General features: G+C 46.5%; 1 protein-coding gene across 7 annotated transcripts in view; it reads left to right on the top strand.

Annotated features, from left to right (window-relative positions):
- Window positions 1-19,015, top strand: part of ARID1B (AT-rich interaction domain 1B) — a 413,931-nt gene that overhangs the window by 290,081 nt on the left and 104,835 nt on the right. For all 7 annotated transcript variants that reach the window (XM_036249054.1, XM_036249055.1, XM_036249058.1 and 4 more), the window contains exon 5: window positions 7,721-7,964. In XM_036249054.1, coding sequence (XP_036104947.1) covers window positions 7,721-7,964 — 244 coding nt within the window. The remainder of the gene's footprint in view (window positions 1-7,720; window positions 7,965-19,015) is intronic.

The following is a 19,015-nucleotide window of genomic DNA, read 5'->3' on the forward strand; positions in this document are numbered from 1 at the left end:
CATTTATTTTTCAAATTTTATAAAATAGTAAAATAATATAGATTAAAATACTTTACAAATGTATTCTTAACTGGTACCTATAATTTTAATTGTGTTTAAAGCATTGCTGCTTCTTAAATACTTGAAAACATGTGTGTGTGTTTTTTCTTTCAAATGTTTAACATTTCTTATTTGACACCCCACTGCATTTTTTCCCTTCTCTGGTGATAGTAAAACTTGCCTCTTAGACTAGAATGGCAGCCGTGTTCCTTGGCCTGGGCACAGGAGGCCATTCACAGCTGCCCGCAGGAGGCTTTGCAGCGCACCCTCTGACCCTCCTCGTTCCCCAAGTGGCCCGCCCTCCACCAGTTCCTCCTGCCCTCACCCACTGTCCTCTCTGCCTCCTGCCCCCTGCCCTGCACTGGTCCAGAGCCCACCTTCGCTGCGGTCAGCCCCTGGCCAGTGTGGGCTGGGCAAGACCGTGCTGGGCCCTGCACTCACAGGTTCCCTCCTCCATCACAGAGCTTCTGCTTTTGTATTTGTCTCCTTGGCTCTTTGTGTCTCTTCATGGAAACTTCAGGAGAGAAGGACATTTGAGTATACAGATCGCATATTATAGGCCAACTTAACTGTAACATATCCACATGTAAAAACTGCCCTCTTCCTTTCTCCCACCTCCTCCCACCCACGCCCCATCCCAGGCTCCACCTGCAGACCTTGGATAGGCCAACCTGCCTAAGGGTGGCACGCCACGCAGTTACCCTGTCCTTGTACAGCTTTAATCTCTGCAGTGGTCTGTAACTTGCATTGAGTATATTTTTTAGAATGCCATTGCTTCTGAAGACTGAAGGGCCAGCAGTTACTCACACGAGTCTTTTAGTGTTTTCAGCACGGACTTGGGCCTTGGCTTGTCTCAGGAAGGTGGTGGCTCTGTTGGACAGTGAAGTCAGTAGGAGCAATGGACTGGCTTCCTCACGTAAGAAACTGCGCAGGGTCTCGGCACTTAGAAGGTGCCAAAGCCGCCGTCGTCTCAGCCGTTGCTAAAAAGCCCCAGGATCCTGCTCATCGTCACTGTCTGTGAGGTGGTCCTCGGACTGTAACCACAGGGTGCATTACTTCCAGATGAACGTCATCCCCCATTCCGAACAACCAAAAGAAAACTGTAAATACATTTTCTTACCAAACTATTTTAAGTTCAAGACTGCCTGTACTATGTTAAAGGGGCTATTTGTGGTTCTTCCTAGCCTACGTAACACAGCAAGACTGTTAATAGCAGAAGAGCAGAGAATCTCCCTGAGCAGGGTTCAAACCAGAATAATTTAGGATCCCCTTGAGGCCCGTGCAGTGGAAAAACATTCCCTTACATGATGCATTTTTCATCCTTATATTGTTTGCCAATCCTCAATTTAGAATGGCAGCACTTTTTCTACCGGGAGACTTAACCCAAGGACCTTTGAGGCTAGCTTTTATTTTAGGTGCTGGTTTTTTTAAAATCAAAGGAAATATAACCCTTACAACAATTTTTGCTTAGGCTAGTATGCTTAACTCTGAATCCTGCTCTTGTGAAGTATCAGTTTAGCTGATTATCCTATAAATGTTCTCTTCAGGGGAGTTACCCATAATGGAGTATTTGCTGGAGAAAAGTGCGAGTGAATCAGGTGAAAGCCATTTCCCCAAAAAGTGGTTCTTGGCTACTTCTCTTCAAATAAGTGTTCGACTCATTAATTCTCCTTGTGTTATCCCTGGCTTTGGATATAAGATTGTCATTTGTGGAGCTTATGACTATTTTTATGGAGCCTGTGACTGTTTTTAAATTAACATCAAACGTTATTTTTCCAGGTGACCTCATACATCTTAAGGCTATGCCTTGCCTATATTGTCACAAGAGATAAATATTTGTTATTTGCACATGTTTAAATAGAAAGTAACATTTATAAAGCATCTCGGAAAGACGTTTAAGACTCAAAATTAGTGCTTCATGATATTTTCTTCATAGAGTCTGTTTTTCTGTGTTCGTTTAGACAGGAAGTCGGAGCTTCGAGGCCATTGCCATTTGCCGTCTAGACAGGTGAAAGAGCAGGGACTTTGGGGGTGTTTTGAAATAACTATTCACTGCAACTAGGTTTGTGCTGAAAGAAGCCTACAAACATCATGGAAATTAAACAGTCATGAGGTTTTTTTCTTCTGTGTATATATGTCAGTCAAATTATTGGCTCAATTCTAAAACCAGTTTCAAGGTGTGTCTGTGTCACATGTCCTAATGATAGTTCTAAAATCAGGTTGGCAGGTATGCAGTGATTTTACAGGGTGTCTCTACAGAACTAAGCATCTTATGAGACTGGATGCTTGGCCTCCGGGACGGTAATTGGAAACAGAGGGCTGAGAATTCATTGCTACATTTTAATAGCGAAGTCAATAGTTTTTAGTAGAGCATTTATGGTAAATATTTAGAAATATTTACATGCGCTGGCTTACTACTAGTATAGTGTTTGCAGCTGTATTTTACTGTAGAGCTTATATATCCAGTGACATTCACCAGTGACCAGTCAAATCTGCCCTCTCTTTAGCCCCACACCTGGCACAAAAGTCAGGGTTTAGTTGGAGAGAGAAAATACACGCCTGAATTTCATACTCAATATGCTAAGAAGGAGAAGAGATACTGTTTCTTCCGAGGATGACTGAGACTGTTCGGAAGACCACCGAACTGGCATCTTCACCTGTGCTTCAAGCCCCTGGGGAGTCACAAGAGAAATCATTAACTGTATCCTATTAAAATCCTTAAACAAGAGACCTGAACTGGTCTCATTGATTGAAATATCTTCTCTGTTTCTAATTCAGTGTTTATCCTCCTGCTCTCTCGGGGCACCTCTGAGCAGATGCCCAAATGTGTGCGAAGCTGCTGCTCACTGTCAGCGACTAGACCATAGCTTAGAGTATTTTGAAGTCGATTTGCTTTTTTAAAAACCCACTTATTTAATTAAGCAAGGGAGTAAAATTTTCTTATTCCCAGTTCTTTAGGACAGTAAGACATCCCCAGCAGTGACTGATTTTATACTTTAATAAGAAGCTAACTTATTAGATAAATTGAAAACCATCAAAACCAAAGCTGTCTTTTGAGGTAGTGAGTCATAATGTATAAATGTAAAATTTTTAGGGAGGATCATATACAACATGTAGACACGAGAGAATATTTATATCTAATGCTACAAGTCTATTTTATATATGTGTAGATCTCTAAAAATTCTTTCTTTGCTCCTTCTTGGTGGCATGTTCCCTTATACATCCTCTGCCCCCACCCCACGCCCACCCTGTCCCACTGTATCGAGTCAGGAACATACATTTTTGTGCTCTCTGTTAATTCCTGAGTGTTTCTCTTGTCAGAGTCTGATAGGATTTTTGTTACTCTCCCGTGGCATTTCCTTCTAAGCACGGTGAAATCTCTTGTACTTGTCACTTGGGTTAGAATGAAAATTTTACACAGGCAGAGGGGGCGTGGGTCTTTGCAGAAAACTTTCATTTAAATTAAATTTTTAGAGCAAAACAACCTTTTTTAAGACATGGATTTTCTAAAAATAAATGAACCATTAGTAGTAGGAGTTATAGATTATTTTTGGTGTGCTGGAAAGTATCTTGTAATCTGAGCGATTTCAGATATTGAAAACCCAACTCATTAGCAAGGTTCTGCCAAATCAGATTGTCATGGTAAAATACTGAATTTACTCCGCCTGAGCCCATGAAGTCTCTGCCTTCCCATCACTCCGGCACTGAAGAGGAAGGATGTAAGGAGCGTGGTGGGGCGGGGGCTCCAGCCCCTCGGAGGAGTCCTCCCTGCAATTACCTCACCTGCCAGCTCCCCAGCAAGATGAATGGAAGCACTGCAGCTTGAAGGTGCCTCGGTTAGAATGAGATGCAGCGAGCCTCTCTGTTCTTTACAGGCATCATAGATCTGATCGTACTTATAAAAGAAGAATGGAGTTGGTGCCCTGCTGACTCAATTGTCCTCCAGAGGAGTATTAGTTACAGAGCTTCTTTGTTAACTAGGCTGAATGTTTAAACCGCTGTTGAACTTCTTTTATTAACGTGTTGTAAGATAAGCTGTACATACGGATACCCTAAGTGTCTGCAGGGCGGGAGTATTTCTCTGTAATTTACATATAAAAGCTATGCGTGTGTATAACAGTAATATAGAAATTATATCTTTTTACTGCTCTTCTGTTGCACCGAGTCTAGTCAGCACTGAAATTCTGATGACACGTGAACACTAAGAAAGCCACCGTTTTTATGTTTCTCTTGGTATTTCCTTGATCAGTGTGTTGAATAGCAGAAATGTTTTCCATGGCTCTGCTGCTTGAACGACGCTGTCCTGACACCCGTCCGAGTCACTTTTCCAGCCGTAGCGTGGAATGTTGAGGGAGGACATGGAAGGAATTTATAGGTCGTGCAGAGAATTTAAAAATTGCAAAGCAGCAGTTTGTTTTTTTATGAAGAGATTTGCATAGAATTATTTAACTTCAAGTAATGATTTTTTTTTAATTGAGACTAATGATTTTTTAAAATATTAAGTTTTCTCTGTTTAATTCCATATCTAGTATAATCGAAGAGAATGATTTCATATCTAGTTATCAATCGTTTTTTTCTGAAACACAAAAAAACTGCCCCACAGTCCGGTGCTCTCAGCTCGGGGCTCTGCGGACCTGCTGTGTGAGGGCCAGAGAGTGGCCCTTTCAGGCCTGCTAGCCACAGGTCTCTGTCACTCTGCTCTCCCTTGCAGCCCAAAGCAGCCACAGGCAGAGGAGTGGTCATGGCTATGTTCCACTAAAACATAATGGATGCCAAAATTTCAATTTCAGATTTTTTTTATATATCACAAAATAGTAATTCATTTTTGGGGGGGTTTTTTTTGAGTCATTTAAAAATGTTTGGCTTGCGGGTGGATCAAATGCAGGTCTGGTCTGATTTTTAGCCTGCAGGCCAAAGATGGCAATGCCCTGCTTTAAAGAGCCAGGCCACCGGCTTGGCTCAGCGGTTAGAGCGTCGGCCTGCGGTCCGGAGAGACCCGGGTTCGGTTCCCGCTAAGGGCATGTACCTCGGTTGCAGTTTGTCCCCGGCCCTGGTTGGTCGTGCGGGTGACAGCCACTCGATGTGTCCCTTCACATCGATGTTTCTCTCTCTCTCTCTCTCTCTCTCCCCCGCTCTATCTGAACAAAAAATGGAAAAATGTCCTCGGGTGAGGATAAAAAAAATAATAATAATAATAAATAGCCAGGCCTGGCCCGGCCAGTGTGGCTCAGTGGATTGAGCTTCCTCCCACGGACTGAGAGGTCCCGGTTCGATTCCTGGTCAGGGCACATGCCCGGGTTTTGGGCTCAATCCCCAGTAGGAGGCGTGCAGGAGGCAGCCCATTGATATTTCTCTCTCACGTTGACGTTTCCTCTCTCTCTCTCTCTCAAAAAGTCAATAAAACATATTTTTAAAAAGCCACACTGGTGTGTCCCTGTGCAATGAACGAATCGGTTCCATGTGGATAAGAGGGGAGTGGCGTGGGGGCAGGACCCCCAGCTCTGAGGCCCCGCCCAGTGAAGCCCCGTCCAGCCTGGGCAGGAGGGTAGGCAAGGTGGGCACAATCCTGCCCTGCCCCCGCTTGGCGCGCCGGTCTGTGTGCGCGCTCACTTCTGTTGGCTCAAGTTCTGTGTCCAGGAGCTGAGCTCACCGCTTCGAGTGCGGGCCTTGAGCACCGTCTGCATGTGTGCAGATGCTCCTTGCTCTGTAGCCTTCCTCCGCTTCCACCCGCTTCCCACGTTGTGTGCAGTGGAAAGTCTGAGTCCAGCTCTCTGGTCATCAAGTGAATGCGGTGACTTACCAGCCAAGTATGTGCAACATCATGCGTATCATGTGGCCTGAGTAGAAATGTGGATATTTTTTCTCTGAATTCTGAAGATATGATTCAATTTGCCCCCATTTTATTTTGAAGATTTAATGATATCTTTTCTAGAGTGATATTTTCAATCTACTTTATAACCGTTATATTTCTTATTCATAAGCACAGTTGAATTGCTTTCCATTTTACCTAGAAAGACGTTATTCTCGGTGCAAGAAAATTTTGTTTTTCTGAAACATTCTGTGTGTATGTGTGTGTGTCTGTGTGTGATTTTCATCACCTGTTTTTTAGAATATATTTTTTAATCATTGGCAATTTTGGTGTTAGAAAAGGAGAAGTTAATTGTAGGACATGCTTAACAGATAGACTTTCCAGGAAACCAGGATCTCAGTCCTGAGTTTGCTTTGCGACATTTTGGGGACCCTGTAACCAGCTCTGCTGTATGTGGCCCCTTTGGTGTGCTTCCTGGTCTAGATTCATTTTTCAAATTCCAAGCATCTTCCTCCACTAGTTTTCAAAGCCCTCGTTATAGAAGTTTCAGTAGTAAGCACTGAGGAAAGTTAAACATTAATAAAATTGAATGGGTGGAGGGAATCAGTTCAGATCGAAGATGCTCTGTGTTTCTGATTGCGTGCCTCAGTGTTCAGTCCTGGGTTACCCAGACAGCTTTCTTACCGCACCTCTGCCCCTCGGCCTCCACCGGCGCTGCAGGCCCAGTGTAGGGGAGGCCAGTCGTGCGGCAGGCTGGCCCTGGGCACCCGCTGGCGGTGGCATTGTGCTAGGCCCTGTGCCACAGCGGGGAGGAAGACCAAAATAAGTCTCTGCCCTCTGCTCATTCTGATGAGCGTGCAGAGGAGTTTCCTCCCTTCTGCTCTCTCGTCCTCCCTCCATCGTCTTCAGTGAGTGCCATCTGTCCTCCGCGGTGTGGCTCTCGGCAATAACAAACGCTCTGAACTTCAGTTTCTGTGTCTGTCAAACGGGGATTTTAATAACTACCTTAGAGGGTGTTATGAACAAATTAGATGGCATTAAAAATTGTTCAGCTTCTAGTTGTTATAAAAGTAAGGCATAGAGGGGATGTTGAGGGGGAAGAGAGAAACCACAGAACTTATACGCATGTGCGCATAACCAGTGGACACAGACGGCAAAGCTGGGGAAGGGGCGGGAGGGATGGGGAGGAGAGTGTCAATGGGGGGGGGGGGGACATCTGTAACAAAAACAAATTAATAAAAATAATTTTTTTGAAAAGTAAGGCATACCATTAGGATTCATTTCTACCAACATAATTCCAGAGGGATTTATTTTCACAATATCATATAAAAATATCACTATTTTGTTATAATGGCATTTATGCGATTGCTTAAAATGTGATCATTTTTCACCACAGGGTTTGGTTAAAATTTTGACTGCTATTATATTTGAATATCCTGGTTTGAAACCCAAACCGTCCTCCAATGTTGACATCTAAATAAAAGGATCCAAAGCCTGTTTTCAGTTGGGGAAGGGATCTTTTAAGAATCAGGCATTCCATGCAGATGGCACGTCTCACCTCGCTGCTGTTTCCCGAGGCTCTTTGAATGGGTTGTTGGACTGGGGGCTGACAGCTGAAAGCAAAACTTTTGTAGGATGGTTTTATGGAGTACAACTTTATTCACTTCTTAGAGATAGATCAGATCTTATGGTTCAACTTATGAGAGACTTCATTAAAGTTTTCTAATAACAAGTGGCCGTGCTCTGAATTTTGGGTGTTATCTAGAAAAACTTTATTGCTGAAGGGACGCTGTTATGATTTTCAAATAGTTTTGATCAGATATTGTCCAATATGTGTTCCTCTATAAATAGATACTATTTCTTTCTTCGCAGGACCTGTCTGGCTCCATTGATGACCTCCCCACGGGCACGGAAGCAACCCTGAGCTCTGCCGTCAGTGCATCTGGGTCCACAAGCAGCCAGGGGGATCAGAGCAACCCGGCCCAGTCACCGTTCTCTCCACACGCATCCCCCCATCTCTCCAGCATCCCTGGGGGCCCGTCACCGTCTCCAGTGGGCTCTCCTGTAGGAAGCAACCAGTCACGATCAGGCCCAATTTCTCCTGCAAGTATTCCAGGTATTCAGTCTCAGTAATTGTTGTTTCACTCTGAAGTAGAGAGAGCTAATGTTCATCAATAGCAATATATATTCCATTACCTTTTTTTTTTTTGCTATTTTAAAATCTAGTGATGGGATCATGTATTAGGAGCATAACTTTGTAAATTTTTACCAAAGCATGTGGGAGTCCTAATTCCTAAAGATACTCAACTAATGACTGGAAGCACTCAATTAATAAAATCACCACTCTGATATCTTCAATTTGAACATTTGCCTAAACTTATGTCAGAAAAGTATTTATTTTCTTTTTTAAATATGTTTTTATTAATTTTTGACTTCTTCTTTTAGAGAGAGAGAGATAGAAACATCGATCGGCTGCCTCCTGCACGCCCCCAACTGGGGATCAAGCCTGAAACTCGGGCATGCGCCCTGATCGGGAATTGAACCAGGACCTCTCAGTCCATGGGACGATGCTCAATCCACTGAGCCACACTGGCCAGGCTATTTATTTTCTTTTCTTTATTGATTTTAGAGAGAGAGGAAGGGAGAAGGAGAGAGAGCTAGAAACATCGATGAGAGAGAACGTTGATTGGCCGCCTCCTCCATGATGCCTGCTGGGGATTTGGCCCACAGCCTGGGCATGTGCCCTGACTAGGAATCGAACTAACAACCTCTTGTTGCATGCTCAACCACTGAGCCACACCATCTGGGCTATTCCTTTTATTTTTTAAAAGATGTTTATTATGGGATGTTTTATATGTGTATGAACATAGATATGCACATATGTTGCATGCTAGTTATGAAACATAACAGTGAAGCCTCGTGAGCACACCCCCAGTGTTGGGATTGGAGGTCACCAGCGGTGGAGCATCCCCATGTGTGCCCCTGCGTTCTCTGCAGCCCTGCACCCCCCCAACCCCCGCCTCAGATGTTCTCCGAATGTTTTCTGATCGTTCGCTTTGCTTGGGGGAATTTTAAAGAATTTTATTACAAACTTTTATAGAGTATCTGTCATTAGTTTTATTTCGCTTTGAGCTCTGTAGAATTGCATCGTGTTTAGAATGACTGTGCGCCCTGCCGTCCAAGCTGCGACGCTGCTGAGCATGTCAGGGCGGCTGCGGGGCAGCAGTGGACAGAGGCGTACACCAGGGAGACGGGCGGGAGCGGTCGCCCGCACTGCACGTGCTCTTCTGCACTTGCCTTTGACCGAATGGTATGTGTCTGAGGATCGTCCCCGTTTTGGATATAGCTTTAATTTTAATGCATTTTGATGTGACCTTTCTTTCAAAAATATTTGTCCTCATGGTAATTGTAATAAAACTTGGACTTACCAGCTTCTAACATTTTTGCAGCTGGGGCTGCTCTACCCTGCGGAGTTCCTCGGGCAGGGTTGGTGTTGAGATGGTTTTCAGGCGTCACCTACCTCGACATTGAGGAGTCATGTGTGAATCCCGTATGTGCCCATGCAGAGTACCCTCCTTTTTGGGTCAAAGGGCTTTTTCCTAAAGTGAAAACTTTTCTGAGGTATAAAAATACTGTAGTTTTTCATGTGAATCCCTGACATGGGTAGTTCACTATCCGATAGTTTCTGTCCATATGGTCATCATTCCAGATGGGGATTTCGAAGCTTTTGTTTTGCTGTTTGGACTTTGATATGCTGTATACACGTGACCAGCGCAGGAGCTCACCTGGACGCGGCTGCCACGTGGGGCGGGGGCGGGGGCCAGCAGGTGGAATCGCCCTCAGAGTCCGCGCTCAGTCGTGGTTGTGCAGGGTTCAAGCTGCTCGGAGGACTGGGCTGCTCCCTCAGGCTACTGCGGGCTGGGCTCCCCGAGTTCTTTCTCTCTGTAGCTTCCTGGGGAAGTGAGTTTCAGCAGAGAGCATTCAGCTTTCTTAGAAGTGTTTACAGCATGTAGTTTGTATTTTAATCTTGTGTCAGAAAGCTAACTGCGCAGGCCTGCACTGTCCTTTCGGCACCCCAAGTCTGCCCCGACTGTGTCTGCGCGGCGCTCTGCGCCAGCCACTGAAACTCAGCACAGGGGCGAAGTCACCGCGAAGGGCCCTCGTGTTTGCAGGCATGCTGGTCAAGTAAATCCGCAGCCGCCTTGTGGAGTGTGAAGCTGTATAGTGATGGAATTATGTGAAACGTGGCAAATAGAACATTGCTCAATGTTAGTGTTATTTTAAGAGGAAAATCTGATCAGCAGTTTGGGCATTTGTTCACCTTTCTCCCAAGTGGAATCACAAATGGCCTTTGACCTGGATGGACTTTCATAGTCGTCTGCTCTTACCTCCTCACTTTATAGCCGCTTACTAGCTGTGTAACCTTGGACACGTCTCTGCACCTCTCTGTGTCTGTCTCTGCGTCTGTGAAGATAATAACCGCATCTCGTAGGGTTACTGTAAATAGTACATAACACACATAAAGCAGGCACCCAGTGAGCATTCAGTGCCTGGTAATTGTGATTAGGGTTGCTGTTACTGTTCGAGCTGAGTCTAGAGACTTGTCCGTGGTAATTGCTGTCTGGAACAGCAGTCTCCTGAGTGTTCATCCAGTGCTGTTCTTGTACAGCTCAGATGTACAGCAGCCCCTTACCCAGGGGGGTAGATGTGTCCCAGACCCCCAGCAGGTGCCTGCCCCTGCAGATAGTGCCAACCCTGCGTACACATGCATCCCGTTCACTTACAGGAAGCCTCGCGGCTTCTCTTTGGCATCTATCAATAGCCAGAGTCACTACTCTTGCGCTTGGGCCTGTTATTAAGTAAAATGAGGGTGGCAAGCACCGTGATACCAGGACGACTGGTGTGATAACCAGCTGAGAGTGGCTGATGGGTGGGGAGTGTCTACGGTGTGGGGACGCTGGGCAGAGGAGCTGCAGGTTCGTGTCCCGGGCGGGACAGAGCACCTTGCAGGAGAGTTCATCTAGCTACTGACAACGGCGTGCAGTTTAGAACTTATGGGTTGTTTGTTTATGGAGTTTTCTATTTAATATTTTTGAACCATGGTTGACCACAGGTAACTAAAACTCGTGGAAGGCGAAGCCGCAAATAAGGGGGACTCCTGTATATAAAGTCTCCAGAGATGATTTGCTGTGTTTAGTGAGGTTATGTAGTAGGAACGCTAGAACTAGCCATAAAATCATAATATATCTTCACAAAGTTGAATCTGTTTTTCTTCTAACTTGGAAAAAAAAGATAGGTCAGCGGTTGCTCTTCTTGGGGGTTTAGTTCTGAGAAGGTTATGAGGAGACCAGACACCAAGGGAAGATAAGAATCTAAATCTGCTTCACTCAGATCTTGGGCACATTGATCTGTGTGATGTGATAGGCGGGCAGTCTATCATGAAAGTTAATAATAGATGCAGTTCAGAATCCCAGGTTATTGCTCACACTTTCTGCATGTGTTGAGACATCAGCCAGCTAAGATCAATACCCCCCTCTAGGTTCCCTGGCCGGGCTGCCACCCGCAGTGAGCAGGCTGCTCATTGGACAGGACACGGGCCGAGGGGTAGAGTGACTCAGGCTGCTATTCTGGGAGAAGGGCGCCCTTTATAACCCAGACAAAGGGGCCCCAGAGCCGGCAGCACCAGGCCCTGGGCCTCTTGGTCATCATGGTCCATGATCTGAGCCCTGATACTGCCTATTTCTCTACTCTGTTCCTGCAGTTAAGTCTATTCCAACATCCTCATCAGAATATTTTTCGACAGATACTTAATAAAAATTTTATATGGTGTTATTTTAAGAGGATTTCTCAAAAATTCATGTAGGTTTTTTGTTGGAAAAAAAATTATGGTCTTCTATTTCCCTCTCTCTGGCCTGTATGCCCTCTGTTTTCCTTTTTCTTTCTTTTTTAAAAATGTATTTGTGTGAACTTGGTCATAGGTAATAAAGCCACACTTTAGAAATGATCATAAAGAGTTCTTTTTTTTTAAATTTTTCTATTTACCTAAATGCAAAGACACCTTTCCTTGGAGAACAAGTGGGCCCGGTTAGTCATCTCACCTCCTCCTTTCACCTCTAATCCCTGTTTGAATTGTGTTAATCTGTACATTCAGCCCTAAGGTAATTCACAGTTTACCTTCATTTGCTTCTGAGTCTGTACCAGTGAAACAAAAATGTCGGGGAGAGATTGCATGGTTTCCCACCCGGGGCAAGGTACACACACTGCTGCTTTGGAAACATCTGTTTGGAATTTCCCTTGGTTTTTCTGTACGTAGCCTTTTGCTTTCTTTTCTCCCCCTTCCTTCCTCTCATTCCCGGGACTAACTTGTTTTCTGACCTCACTTCTCTCCTGTTGCCTCCCACCGTATCTTGCTTCTGCCTCTCCACGCGTCACAGATTTGCTCTCTCAATCATTGTCTCTCCATCAAGTCATTGTTAAAATGCGCAGCTGTTGTGTGGCTGATAGCCGGGTGAGGTAAAGCCAAAATGTGGGGGGCTCTTCCTAGTGTTGCTTTCCCAGGGTTTGCTGAAAAAGAGCAATCATTTTTCTCCATCTCTGCCCTGGCAAATGAAATTGACAGCTAATGAGAAGTGTCACAGAGCTAGATAAACAAAGCCCAGCAAAGCATCCCAAATGGCTGAGTCTGTTTCTTGCCTGTTAAACCTCTCCTCCACCCACTGCAAATTCGCCCTCCTGTCATGCTGCCTCACAAACATTGTGAGTGTCATGGGAACAACTGCTGTGACACACTGGCACAGCGTCGCCTGGGCTCATCCCTAACTCAGCGGGCTTTTCCTTCCTGCCTTCTCTGCAGAGCAGGACGGAGATTTCTGTGCCGTGGAGCCGCGTGGATTCTGTCCTTTGTTTGCGTGTTGCCGGCTCCAGCATGGCAGCTCTCTGCACTGGGAAGGTGGAGGCTCTGCCCTGGCGTGGAGTGGAGCCTCCACACGCACTCGAGCAGAGATGGACACGTCCCACGTTCTCCACGCCGTGACCAGTGTTCTTCTTTCCACTTACCGTTTCCATTCCTCCCTCTTTTATATTGATGTATTTATATTTAGAAAGAGAAATGGAATCTCTCTTTTTAACTGGCCATGTGCACGTAGATACAAACACATTGAGATCAAGAAAATCTAAAGTCGATGCAGTTGGTTCTGAAATGTATGATATCAAACTTTTTTCCCTTCTAATAAATTACCCTGTGACATTATACTTTTGCCTGCTCCCTGGGCTACATCCAGAGTGGTTTCCTTTGGTTAAGGAGTCTGGCCGCTGGGTGTGACGGTCTCGGGGGCTCCTCGGGGCCTGGCCGTCCCGCACAGCGGAAGCCGCCGCCGCACCGCGTCAGATCTGGTGCGTGTGGGTGTCACTTGTCTCGCCATTCCAGTTTACTAACACAGCAAAAATGCAAACGAGCTGAACTTTTTTAAAATTTTTATTTTATTGGCCAAAGGCTTTTGTCAGCTTTTCCTCCATGTGCTGTAAGCAGCCACAGTGTTTAAATATTAAGAAGGGTGAATATACAGTGGCGGACGGCGATGGGCAGGCGAATGTTGACTGTTCAGAGCCCGACAAACGTTGTTTATAAAACTTTCAGTGTCCAGAGTGCTGAGGGTAGTTCATCAGTTTTTGTCATATCTGAGGACAGTAACTGTCAGTTCCTGAACAGATCCCCCGGTCTTTATTCAGCATTTGGCATCTGTGCCAAGCCCGTGCCAGGTGGAGCTGGCACTTACTGCAGCAGGCTGGGGCCACAGCGATTAGGCCACAGGTCAGGGCAGGCTTCGCAGTGGCGCGCGACGGAAGCCGTGGCCGGGCCACTCTCTTTCTCCCACAGCTCCGGTGTTTGTCCTGAGAAGACTCATCAGTGACGTCTTCCTGACCATCACAGACCGAAAGAAAGTTCCATCAAAAATAAAACTCCCCCGTTTTAGGTTTTATGTGCTCTGCTGTTAGACTGGCCGAGGGTTGGGCAGCTTAAGAGCTGAGCGACTGAGGGGAGAGAAGTCTTTCATGAATCTGTCAAGAGCAGATCTTTCTCTGTTCATGCCTCCTCCTCCAGCAAGCCCTCCTGTGCTTGCCTGATGGTCGGCTGCAGCGTGTCCCCCGTGAACACACTTGCTCACCTGCCTCCACCCGGAACTGCTTCCCGGGGCCTCCCCATGGTCCGCAGCAGCCGGTGCTCCAGGCCCCTTGCTTAGGCAGACTCGTACCTGGGAGTAACTTAAGTTATGTCCTTCGGAAAGGATCACAGGTTGTAAGAGCCTGTAGGAAGGGGTTTCCCAGAGACCGTCCTCCGAGCTCACCAAGCCCCAGGTACTCTGCATTCAGCCCAGCCCGCTGAAGCTTTCTCACGTCAGTTCCCGGAACGTGAGCCAGGCCTCCAGCACACCAGCCAGCCACAGTGAAGTACCCCTCCGGGAAATCTTAGACACTAGAGAGTGAACTCCCAAAAGGGTGGCACCTGTTAGATGAAATAGGGAGAACACCTCTTCGGGAAACACGGTGGTGCATTCAGAGTGTCCTGTGCGATGCTCACCCAGTTCTGCCCTCCTCAGCACGTCGAGCTGGGTAGTGTTGGGTAGGAGCCGATGTAACTGCACACACAAACTAGATATTCTGGTCAGAAAACGAATTTTCATGCTTAATTTGACACTCAGACAAGTAGATTCTGGGAGGATGCTATAATGGGAAAGAGAAAAATGAATTGCAGTTAGGAGTCAGTCACATGTTGGAGTGAGCAGGAAGGACTTTAGAGAGAGGAAATGATGGTTCCTGGTCTAATTTGTCAAGATTAGTGCCTATAAAATGAACACCAGAGGGTGCGAACCAGGGTTTTTCTCTTTTTTAAACCTATTCCCCTGATATTTTGAACTCTTAGGGGTCAAGCCTAACCTATCTTATATAAGAAAATTTTCCACTGTTTAATGTATTGTGCTTAATAAAATTCAGGGTAAAATGGTGACTATATTTCTGTATAGTGGTTCTGACCCAGTTTCTTGTCATGATAACATTAGTATAATCTCTAAAATGGCATTGCATGTAATGCCAATTTTTTTTATTTGAAAGCCTGCAGTCACCCTACCTGGTAATCTTATTTTAAAATGCTCATCAAGTGTTCTTTTTTGGCTTCTCCCAAAGTGGGAACCCTGCAACAGCTTGCTGTAAGGAAGATGCATGCTGCTTATTGGCAAGCTGAGCAGGAGGAAAATTCTTAAACACAAAATGCCATTGATATATGGTGTTTTTAATCTGTGGCAGCCCAGAAAACATCAATTCAGCAGTTCTGCAAACCAAAGAGAACTTCAGCCAGTCTTTTTCTCCCTTACAAAGTAAAATATTTGTATGTTATAGAAAACAGTAATGGCAGATCCTTTCCAAATGGTGCTTAGCAACACTTAAGAAAGCAACAATATATTTGACTTCTAGATAAATGCCATTGCAGCTCTGTATGGCTGAGTTACTAGTTATTAGCGCCTCCCCTCAAATTCAGACCAGGCTCCTGGTTGTAGAAGCTCATTGTTCTGGCCGGAATATTCTGTTTCTAAGAGAGCAGGTGCCCCCTTGCTGACCTGCAGCCACGTTTTTGGCTCGAAGCAGCTGCTCCAGACTCTGAGTTACTCTTCCGTTTAGAGGGCCCTCAACTCAGGTTCGGTTTTCTGATCATTGGGGAATAAGCATTTCTTCCCTTTTTCAAAAGCAGAAATACTTCGGTTCTTCCGTCCCAACACATTTAAAGTTAAGCTGCTTCTGCTTCTCCTTCCCCACGTTCAGAAATCAGGGGTCATTAGGATTTCCTCACAGTGCACACCTCCGGTGCTTTCGTTCCCTAGTTAACTGAGTTGTGCACCAGTTGACACCCCCTCTCCCTCTCAGTCCCTTTCTTCGGTCTTCTGCACAGGAAAGCCTGTGTCACCCAGGCGATGTTCCGTGCCTCGTCCTCGCCCTGGGAGGCGGGCAGCGAGCCACTGATGTGTCTGTGGTCGCCCGGCGGCCCACGCCCCCCTCTCCAGTATTTTGTATACCGTTCACTGAAGAAGCCCTTCAGATGCCCTGAGTACTGTTTGTTTTCATTTCCTGAGCTGAGTAGACTCGCCTCCCTAAACTCAGGCTTCATGGAATCCATGCCCTCGGCCCAGCCGTGCGCCGCTGCTGGCGTCGGCCTGCTGGGTGACCCGTCTCCACTGAGGGACTCGAGGTGCAGAGGCTCACAGGCTTGTCGGGCAGATTCCAGCCTAGGAGTAAAAACGTCCAGAATCGTTTAGAAAATGATGCTAAAATAAATAGTACTTATAGTCAAGATGTTCCTAGTGTTGATTTCCGAAACTTCTGATCTGTGTGCCTGTGTTTTCTAACGGGAGTAAGTATCACTTGTGAAGGGGACACAACCACTTTGCAGAGAGGGTTATGTTATTGCCCTGTCTCCTGATAACCCGGGGCCGGGATTATGACGATGTGTTGATTGATTATAGCCGTTCAGTCTCTTACTAATCAGTTTCATCACTTATTCTCAGTTCACACACTTGCACCTTTGATTTCTCTTCCATAACAGGGTGATATGGGTTGTCATTGACTAATGAGGAACAGAATTGGTTTCGGCATGAGACAAACGGAATGCCGACACCAATACTGAAATGCATTAATCTTTAATAATCCACATCTGCATGTTTATAAATGATCTAACCGGGGATTGTTAATGTTGATATCCTCCCTTCCAAACAGAAAGTGACATAGGAGTTTGTACTTGCAAACGACATTAAATGCATATAGCTGACTGCCAGGACTGTGACCTTGCCGGATGCCAGATGTGCGAATGCGTTGGGTGGGTTTTTGTGGGGTTTTCAGAAGTAGCATGCTGCACTTTTGCTATTGGATAAATCAGGTGATTTCCTGAGGAAGGCCAACTAACCCAGTTGCCTGTTTTGTTCCTTTTTTAATTTATGGTCTCTTCCTTTCATTAATTCAGCAAAGTTCTGAATGGATATTACACTGCATGCGTGTTTTGGGGAACTGGGGGAAATATACTAGACATAACTGACAAAGGGCCCTGTTGTGTGGAGCTTGAATTCTTGCAGGAAAGACAGGAAATAAGCAAATAACGATATAATTTATTGTCAGGTATTGTTCGTGGTGGGGGATCCAGTTGTTTCTTTAGATAGCAGTGATTAGGGAAGGGTCTCTTAGAAACTGATGTTTGAACTGTGGTCTCAGTGAACGAAGGAGAGAGGGGTCCAGGCAGCAAAAACCAAGTGTAAAGACTGAATCAGTAATGTGGTTCGTGTGTGGGCAGGGGCACCCAGGGTGTCACTGGGCTGGAGTATGACAGGGAGGGGGCGGGGGGCACATTGGGTAGGCAGTTAGGTTAGACCGGAGCCAAGGCCAGCTTCTGTAAGACCTCCTGTGTTATGAATAGGAGTTAATATTTTAAGTGTGAAGGGAGGGGAGTGTGTGGTCCAATAGGACGTTCGGGCTGCGGAGTGGAGAGTGTACTGCTGGTGGCCAGGCAGGAAGCAGGGGGCCTGGCCTGGAGGCCCCTGTGGTAGCCTGGGTGAGGAGGGTGGGGCTGGCTGGATGTGTGGGTAGACGCGGGGGGAGGCAGAATTGTTTTGGTCCAAGAAATTGATAAAGGTGATTCTGTACAGTGGCAGACAAAGGAAGGAGCAAGTGTTTGAAGAGGGAATCTAGAGTTTGGTTTTGAACATGTTACATCTGAGATGTCTGTTAAGCATCCATAGGGGGATTTTAAATAGGCAGCTGGGTTTGGATTCAGAGTAGACATCTAGGCTGGAGATAGGTTTGTGAGTCATTGGGGTTCTAAATGAGATCACCTGGGGCACCTGGCCTGCATCCTGATCACCTGGAGAGCTTGGGACAACCTGGATGGCTGTGCCCCACACCCAGTGTCTGAGTCAGTAGGTTTGGGGTGGAGCTGGAGAATTTGCATTTCTTAGTGGACTCTGAAGCTGCTGGTCTGTGAGCTTCTGACCTAGCGAATGAGGGAGGTCGAGGTTCTCAGCACTGGCTACACAGTGCTAAGAACTGGGGCTGGGCCCGCCCCAGAGATGCTGACCTGCTTGGTCTGACTGGTACTGCCCCATCCTTCCCGAAAGCACTCGCGGGGTGTCATGTGTAGCCAAGGAGGGGAGAACTGGGGAGAATCCTGAGGACCGCACCCTGGAACACGCAGACCCGGGCCATGCGCAGGAAGTGAGCAGCAGCGGGGCAGGTGAGCACCGGCAGAGTGTGGCGTCCAGGACCATGCGGAGAGAGTGTGTCTGGGACGGGAGGGACCGCGGCCAGGGCCGCACCCTGGAACACGCAGACCCGGGAACACGCAGACCCGGGCCGTGCGCAGGAAGTGAGCCGCAGCGGGGCAGGTGAGCTCCGGGAGAGTGTGGCGTCCAGGACCATGCGGAGAGAGTGTCTGGGACGGGAGGGACCGGGGCCAGGGCCGCTTCCTGCCGAGTGTCCCAGGTGTCTGGTTTTGACAGGAAGCTGCTATTCTTACTGAATGTGTGTTTAGGTCATAGAAGAGTTTAGGGATAAATTGCTTTTTTTTTTTTTTTAAGGGTAGCATGTATGCCCCTTTTTCCCTGAACTTTCTATAAATAGGTTGTGGTTCAGTTGAAATCATGTCACAGGAAAAAAAATTTCTGTGATAAAATAACTGTCATAGTCTCAGGCCTAATTCGGTTAGTAATAAAATCCCCTATTTTCACAATTGTTCCTTTCAGTTCATTTCACACACAATCTGAGAATCACATTTAAATTCTGCTTGAAAAAAGGCATAACAATGTTTAGAGAGCTGAACCTCCGTGTGTAGTTTTTGGTCTTCGATGCTGTGTCATGGCTTCTCACTAGAGGTGGGTAGGGGGACTAGCTCAGCCCCCCTTTTCAGCACGAGGGGCACCGCCGCGGGTCGGAGCCTCAGGCCTGCAGTACTGCCCGTCCCTTCCCCACCTGGCAGACTCCACTGTCTTCCTGTGCAGAGTCGCACCGACCCTCCGTGCCCGCGAGCCTGCTCTGTGTGGCCCTCCGCCCAGCCCGGGGGCCCCACCGGCTTCCTCTTTATCCCTGGTGCCAAGGACACTGCCTGGCAAGAAAGAGACACTCAGTAATGTTGGACTT

The sequence above is a fragment of the Molossus molossus genome, unplaced genomic scaffold (genome assembly GCF_014108415.1).
Source record: "Molossus molossus isolate mMolMol1 unplaced genomic scaffold, mMolMol1.p scaffold_m16_p_8, whole genome shotgun sequence".
Classification (NCBI taxonomy): domain Eukaryota; kingdom Metazoa; phylum Chordata; class Mammalia; order Chiroptera; family Molossidae; genus Molossus; species Molossus molossus.